Here is a 7,404-nt window from a genome sequence, read left to right as displayed (position 1 = left end):
ATTTAGGCATTTAGCAGACGCTCTTAATCCAGAGCGACTTACATTAAGCAAGAACAAAAAAGCATGGGAATACATCACATAAAAACATTTATCATGAAACATGCGTAAGCTAAGAAAGTAACAGTGGAATATCTATAATGAAACTATACATATAAGCTATACATCTATACTACTATGCTATACATATGTACTATGACGTGCTATGACAATAGCACATACAATGCACTTATGCTGTCTACATAACATGCTATAAGTCTGTATCAAATGCTATCTAAGTCTACAGAATTGCTATCTAAGGGGGTGGGGTAAGTGCTATGAGCCATGATGGAGTCTGAAAAGGTGGGTTTTCAGACTACGGCGGAAGATTGGGAGTGATGCTGCAGTTCTGACTGCAATGGGAAGTGCATTCCACAGTTTTGGAGCCAGAAGGGAGAAGAGTTTGGGACGTGTGGAGTGTTGTCCCGGCGTTTTTAGTGAGGGTACTTCCAGCTTCCCTGCGTTGGCTGATCTGAGTGAGCGGGAGGGTTTGTAGGGTTCGATCATACTTGCAAGATATGGGGGAGCCATACCTTTGGTTGCTTTGAATGCCAGCATCAGAGTTTTGTATTCTGTGCGGGCAGCGACCGGGAGCCAGTGGAGGGAACGGAGCAGGGGGGAGACATGTGAGAATTTTGGCTGGTTGAAGACCAAGCGAGCTGCGGCATTTTGGATCAGCTTGCACGTGAGGGTGCGTGTCTGTGTGTATCTCAGTTTGAGTGTGTAAGAGAGAGGCTTCTTGAGCGATGTGATTTCATGAGTTTCTATGTTTCCATCTGTGTGTGTGTGTCCATGTGTGAGCTTGTATGTACGTACACTGTATATGTACAGTATAATATAGTGTACGTGTGTGTGTGTGTGTGTGTGTGTGTGCGTGCGTGCGTGCGTGCGAGGGAGAGTTGGTGCAGTGGTTTGATGGCAAGTATAAAGGGCTTATGTTGTTCTCAGGGGAAGACAGAGCGGCTGTTGGAGGATTTGTTGTGCCATTCGAAAGCGACAAAAGAAATCAATAAAGTCAGCACACAGCTGATTTGGTCCCACTATTTACTGCAGAATTATCATCACTTTCGGATGGACGCCTTCATGTCCAAAATCATTACCTTTCAGAAAATGGGAAAATGTTTTCCAATGGGTTGATTGCAGTGCAATGCAGTGATTTAGTCACAAGCTCTTAATACTTCACATTAGTTCAGTATTTATAAGAAACACAGACACACTTCTATCTATTAAAAAAACATCAAAAAAACTCACTGTGAGCTTGTAGATCTGCTTTTTTTTGCTGATTTTGTGTGACTCAGTATGATGAAGTGGGGCATTAATTTACAGCAAAACATAAAAAGTTGAAATATGGAGATACAAGGTTTCTGCCCGACAGCAACGATAATAAACTTTTCGATCATGACGATGATGATTTTTGAATTAAGCATTATATTTTTATAACAAATTCACACAAAAACAACTGAATTGATGATTACATGATAACGATTAGCAAAATAAGAATTTAGTTCAAACACGGGCTCCCCCAGAGTTAGTGTTGAAGTGTCCTTGAGCAATAAGACACTGAACCCCTAATTGCTCCCGATGTGCAGGTTGGTGCCTTGCATGGTTTAGACTTCTAAAGAGATGGATTCAGGGTCCAGCATTCACTGCCAGTAAAAGAACAGACTCTACCGTTGCATATGAAGCTGAGTTTGATTTGACGGGGGATGTTGGAGTTCCATACACTTGCGCGTTCGCGCTGTGATGTGTTGTAAGCTTGTATACCGGCTATTTTCAAAAGATTTGTATACATTTTGTACTGTACATGAGTTCTCATGTTCTGCACAATGAGTACTTTATTTGTGGTACTTTAAGTAAATTTTGATACCAATACTTTTGTACTTTTACTCAAGTACATTTTACTGACGGAGTATTTCTATATTGCAGTATAGAGGGTATGTGCATGCATAAAGTGAATGGCAGACAAAATTAATTTAATGTTGTTTAAAGTTATTTAATGCAATCAAATAGGACTTTTCTATTTGGATGTATGGGCTGTCAAGGCCAGAGAGTAGTTTTTTGCCACTCAGTAGGCGTTCCTGCATAACTTCCGGGTATGGTGATGATGTCACACGCATACCCTCTATTGGTACTTTTACTTAAGTGAAACATTTGAGTACTGGTGTGAGTGGTACAGATTAGATGACAAATGTTATCCCTGTTTCCTTGACAACCTTGTTCAGCCTGTCCTCAAATGCACTGACAGTATGTTCTGTTAAGAAGAAAAAGGCAAGATTTTAAAAGAAGAAGAAAAATATGTGTGGTCTTTAAAGTACATACAGTACTTGTGTAATGTGTATTATTGAAATAAATATTGATAGCCTGATTCTATAATAAAACTGAAAATGTTTAACAACATTAATAGAGCACCGAAGTCTGACATCAATATCGGTAGAGGGCGCAAATGCACTGGTTCATGTACTTTTTATTTGCATTTTAATCCCCATAGGGGGATTTTAGATCGCCTCATATAAGAACTGTGTTTGAAAAATAAACAAATCACCCAGGCCACTGCACTCATATGGATATGAAGAATCAACTGACTGAGAGAAAACACTATTGTTACTACTGCTGAATTAGTTACATTTTCACTAGAAACAGACTGTATCATATACGAGTGACTGACGGTTGAAAACGATACAGTCAGAGACACCTCCCTGACAATAACGCAGAGACAGCTTGTTTATTTTTGGACCACAAAGCTTATATGAAACCATTTTAAGATGAGCCCAAGTTATTCTCCATAGAGAAATTACTTCCGTGAACCAGGGGAATCGAGGGGACGAGTGAGTGACGTTCTGCTGATAGTACATACACACAGCAGAACCGGAGAACACACACCAATGAATGAGTGGATGTCAACAATGCCTGAAACAACAGTGAATCAGACTATGTTTGCCTTAAAAACAGCCAAAAAGCTATCTCATACGCTGCCATCTTCTTGAAATGTGGACATTTCAGCATATAATAACTATTATATGTTGCGGTAAATTGCAGATTGGATAGGCTAGCCCTGTTAAAGGGAGTATTTTATATTTGGTTGTTGTCTTTAGTGACAGAATTGTCTGGCAAATAGTATGACCAATATATCATACCATGACTGGGATCATTTTGCTTTGTAGTTGGCATACTGTATCTGGTCTAGAGCGGACATGTACAGTAAATGGGTTACAAAATCGTGGGATAAAAAATATAATAAAAAAAATTAAAATAGAAACCAGTCTTTCCCACAGGTGCTCATTTAGATGACATAAAGGCTGTTTTAATTACATTTGAGTTGTTTATGCACTACGCAGAGGCAGAGCTCCACACTCCTATTTTACTTCAAAGAACCACCATTTGTTTTCCTTCGTATTAATTAATTAATTAATAGTTTCTTTGGTGACAGTTAGACATATTTAAGTAAGTAAGTCAAGTAAGTAATAAATAAAGACATTTAAACGCACTAAAAAGATAAACCATGCACACGCACAATCACGTTAATTATCTGCTTCCACATGGACAGTTCAAATCAATGTGATATAACCTATAATTATTATATGGATTATATGGAAATTAGCATCTCTCCTAAATCCTGTGTGTTTACTCTACATTTTTAATTATAATGTTCATTAATATACTTTGTCCTGTCCAAATAAACAAATAAAGTAAAGTAAAGTAAAGTTATAAAAATGGGGCATATTTGCAATTAGCTCTGGCGTTCCTATTTTGATTATTGAGACAATAAATCCGACGTTAATCAGTACTTGAGTAGTTTTGTTCACTAAATACTTTCTTACTCACTTTTACTTGATTCATAATATTCTGAAGTACCGGTAATACTACTCTACAACTACTTGATAACTGTTTTTAGATAATCTACCCACCACTGCAAATACACCAATGGATTAACACTAGATATAAAAGACAATTGAGCAACTCAAATTCATAAAAACACTACAATTGGAAGAGTTAAACTGAAATGGAAAGGAGATTTGAAAATATAACAACATAAAGGGTAAAGGAGGTCGTAAAACACAGCCCCAGGAACTTATTGCACTTGCTTGGAGGCATTTCAGTTGTTAAATATAATTGTCTCGGCAGCCTGCCAGGCTCGAAGGCATCTTTATTTCAATGTAGTCAGGAGGCCCTCACACGTACTGGAACACTCAATATTTTCTCTTAGAGTTCAACCGAAGTCCAAATAAAATACATAAATAAATGAACTATCTTCAAAAATGTTGTCGGGCTATAACTGAATAAAAAAGAGCCAGCTACTCCAGAAAGGTTGTATCAAATGAACTGTTAAAAAACGAAATGAGCTGTGATGAAAGCTAGAAGCATCGTATGGGAATTTGGTTACTCCTTCACCTCTTACATATTGAGTTTGGTACTTTAAGAACATTTTGATACCAATATTTTTGTACTTTGTACTCAGGTACATCTTGAATTCCGGACTTTTACTAGTAACAGAGTATTTCTCCATTGCAGTATTGCTACTTTTATTTGACATATGAGGACCTTTTCCACCACTGTCTCTGTAGCTGTCTAACTGCTGCAGGGGCGTTGTGTGAAGTGGACAGTAGGCATTAACTACAACTTTACCAATACATGACATTGATATTTCATCATGGGTTCATGACCTGTGCTACAGGGTACATATAGCCCTCTCCTCTATTCCATCTGTCACTGTTCTCTCTGAGTAATAATAAAGCGCCATTAAAGAGCCATTAAAAGCAATGTTAGTTACCATTTTGAGCGGGGCCAGTATGAGGATGACGTAGCGGACCTCGCAACAGTTTTCCCCCCAGTTCTGAGGTCTCTCCAGGCGGGAAATGCACACGTGACGCCTCTGGAGGCTTTTCACATTACAACTGGAGGAGGGAGAGAGAGATAGGGATAGCATAGGGAGAGAGAGAGAGAGAGAGAGAGAGAGAGAGAGAGAGAGAGAGAGAGAGAGAGAGAGAGAGAGAGAGAGAGAGAGAGAGAGAGAGAGAGAGAGAGAGAGAGAGAGAGAGAGAGAGAGAGAGAGAGAGAGAGAGAGGACAGAGGACAGAAGGGAAGGAAAGGGTGAAAGAGGATAAAAACAGCAAGAGAAAGAGGGAGGAAACAGTAGATGTGGAGAAGGCGTGAAGACATTTTGGGAGTGGAGTATGGGAACAAAGGAGAGACCGACAGGTGGACAGAGTGAGAACAAGATGGATGGAAGGGTGGAAAGGACAACAAAGGGAGCAAAGAGTGAGACAGGGAGAGAGGGAGTGAGACAGAGAGAAAGGGTGATGGGGGGAATGAGGGAGAAAATGAGTGACAGTGGTAGTGAGACAGGGGGGGAAAGAGAGTGAGGTGTGGGGGGGAGAGGTAATGAGATGGGATAGTGTTTTAAATGTCAGTGTTTCACCTCATTTCCATAGATTAACCTCTCTGTGTGTAGAATGCATGCAAATTAACACACACAAACACAGTGCAAACACACAGGCATGCTCAGTACACCAGAAAGGACACACATACTGCACAGAACAAATGCAGAGGTGTACATTAAGTCCAAATGATACAACACACACACACACACACACACACACACACACACACACACACACACACACACACACACACACACACAGTACTTACATGATACAGAGCCAGGACTGTTGGTACTGGATACCTGTGGCCGTGGCCGTCACTCCCTGGATGGTCTCTGACAGCAGGTGGACTGCAGACGACAGGTCAAAGGTCACTCACAGGAAAACAAGCTACGGTCAACTTCCCATCTGGTGTCTACTCTCGTACACTCCCATTCACTGTGCTAATTGTGGTCTGTGTGTGTGTGGGTGTGTGGGTGCGTGCGTGCATGTGTGCATGCATGCGTTTATTATTTTATTTTATTAAGAGCTACAGTATCCATGCATAGACAGAGAATGATGCCTAGGCACCGCTCGGGGGTACAAACTGTAGCAGTTTAAATAGTAATGTGGGCTGTTTAGTTGTTTTGTTTTTCACTACCACTACATTATACATCTTATAGTATAACAGCCACATTATACAATATAGAGAATAAACCTGCACACTCATCTGCTCCAATGTAATTTATTGACAACATTTCAAGCCAAGGCTCTTCATGGGGTCAGATTCGAGGGTTTATTCTATTTCTCTTGACTGTAAAAGGGGAAATAAAACCTTCTGGTTTTCAGTCTGGATTAGAAGATTGTTCACTGTGTTGTTGATTTAAGCTTTTAAAAGTCAAATACACAAAACACACACACACACACACACACACACACACACACACACACACACACACACACACACACACACACACACACACACACACACACACACACAGAGAAACGGAATTAACACATCTGCAGAGGCCAAACAGGAGAACTCTCATTAAAATCACAGTTTGTTTGCCAATTAATTGGGGGCCCATTTGCAATACCCTCGCGGCCACTATACCACCAGTGGTCTGCAGCCCACAGTTGGAGAATCATATGCATAAAGCATGTCTCTAAATCCCCTCTAAGCAGCATGCATGGACACTCATCAGAAATGTCATTATGCTGCCGAGTTTAGTCGACGGAAATCATTAACCGTGTGCAACTCCAGTGTCTCGCTGAAGCCAGTTCAATTTCTCCTAATAATAACTAGAATTCTCCCTCTCCGAGCCACCGTGCTGCTACCTGAAAGGAGACGTTCAAGTATTCAAGGATACTCTTGACGAGAGAGAACTCAATCCACACCACACCTGTTTGCTTTGCTTCTTGTTTTACTCGTTCCGATTCCTCACTTCTACTGATCCTTATTTGGAAAGGAGTTTGGAATAATCTTTTCAGATGGGGGGGGGGGGGGGGGATCCGCGGCCGCCAAATACATCAATTTGGGGATCCTTGACTTGAAAAAGTTTGAAAACCACTGCCTCATTGGACGGATTACAGGGAGAAAATGTTTGGTGTCAGAATCAGTGGGGCTTATCATTTAGCCATCAGCATCATTCACCCTAAGGCTCTCTCTCTCTCTCTCTCTCTCACTGGTTCCTCTTAATCTGTTCCCAGCTTTTCTCACAAATATGTCTCTCTCTCTCTCTCTCTCCCTCTCTCTCTGCATATACACTCCTTTTCCTGCACTTTATATACTACTCTCCCCTTTCCCTTTCTCCATTCCATGACTTTTCCTCTCTCCCTGATTTTATTCCTGTCTCTTTCTTCAATCTTGTCTGAATGCCTTTGTCTCTCCTCACACTCGTTTACCCCTCTTGTGTCCGTCTATCTCTCCTCTCTCCTGCCATCTTTATCTGTCTTTATGCTCTCCTCTTTACTCTCTCTCTCTCTCTCTCTCTCTCTCTCTCTATGGCCA

General features: G+C 40.7%; 1 protein-coding gene across 4 annotated transcripts in view; it reads right to left on the bottom strand.

Annotated features, from left to right (window-relative positions):
• Positions 1-7,404, bottom strand: part of slc4a11 (solute carrier family 4 member 11) — a 142,830-nt gene that overhangs the window by 36,280 nt on the left and 99,146 nt on the right. For all 4 annotated transcript variants that reach the window (XM_080784135.1, XM_080784132.1, XM_080784133.1 and 1 more), the window contains exons 6-7: positions 5,683-5,764; positions 4,805-4,928 (exon numbers count right to left, since the gene is read on the bottom strand). In XM_080784135.1, the coding sequence (XP_080640261.1) occupies positions 4,805-4,928; positions 5,683-5,764 (206 nt within the window). The remainder of the gene's footprint in view (positions 1-4,804; positions 4,929-5,682; positions 5,765-7,404) is intronic.

The sequence above is a fragment of the Protomyctophum bolini genome (genome assembly GCF_963924005.1).
Source record: "Protomyctophum bolini genome assembly, chromosome: 15".
Classification (NCBI taxonomy): Eukaryota; Metazoa; Chordata; class Actinopteri; order Myctophiformes; family Myctophidae; genus Protomyctophum; species Protomyctophum bolini.
The sequence above is the reverse complement of the archived record's forward strand: the minus strand, read 5'-3'. Positions and strand labels throughout refer to the sequence as shown.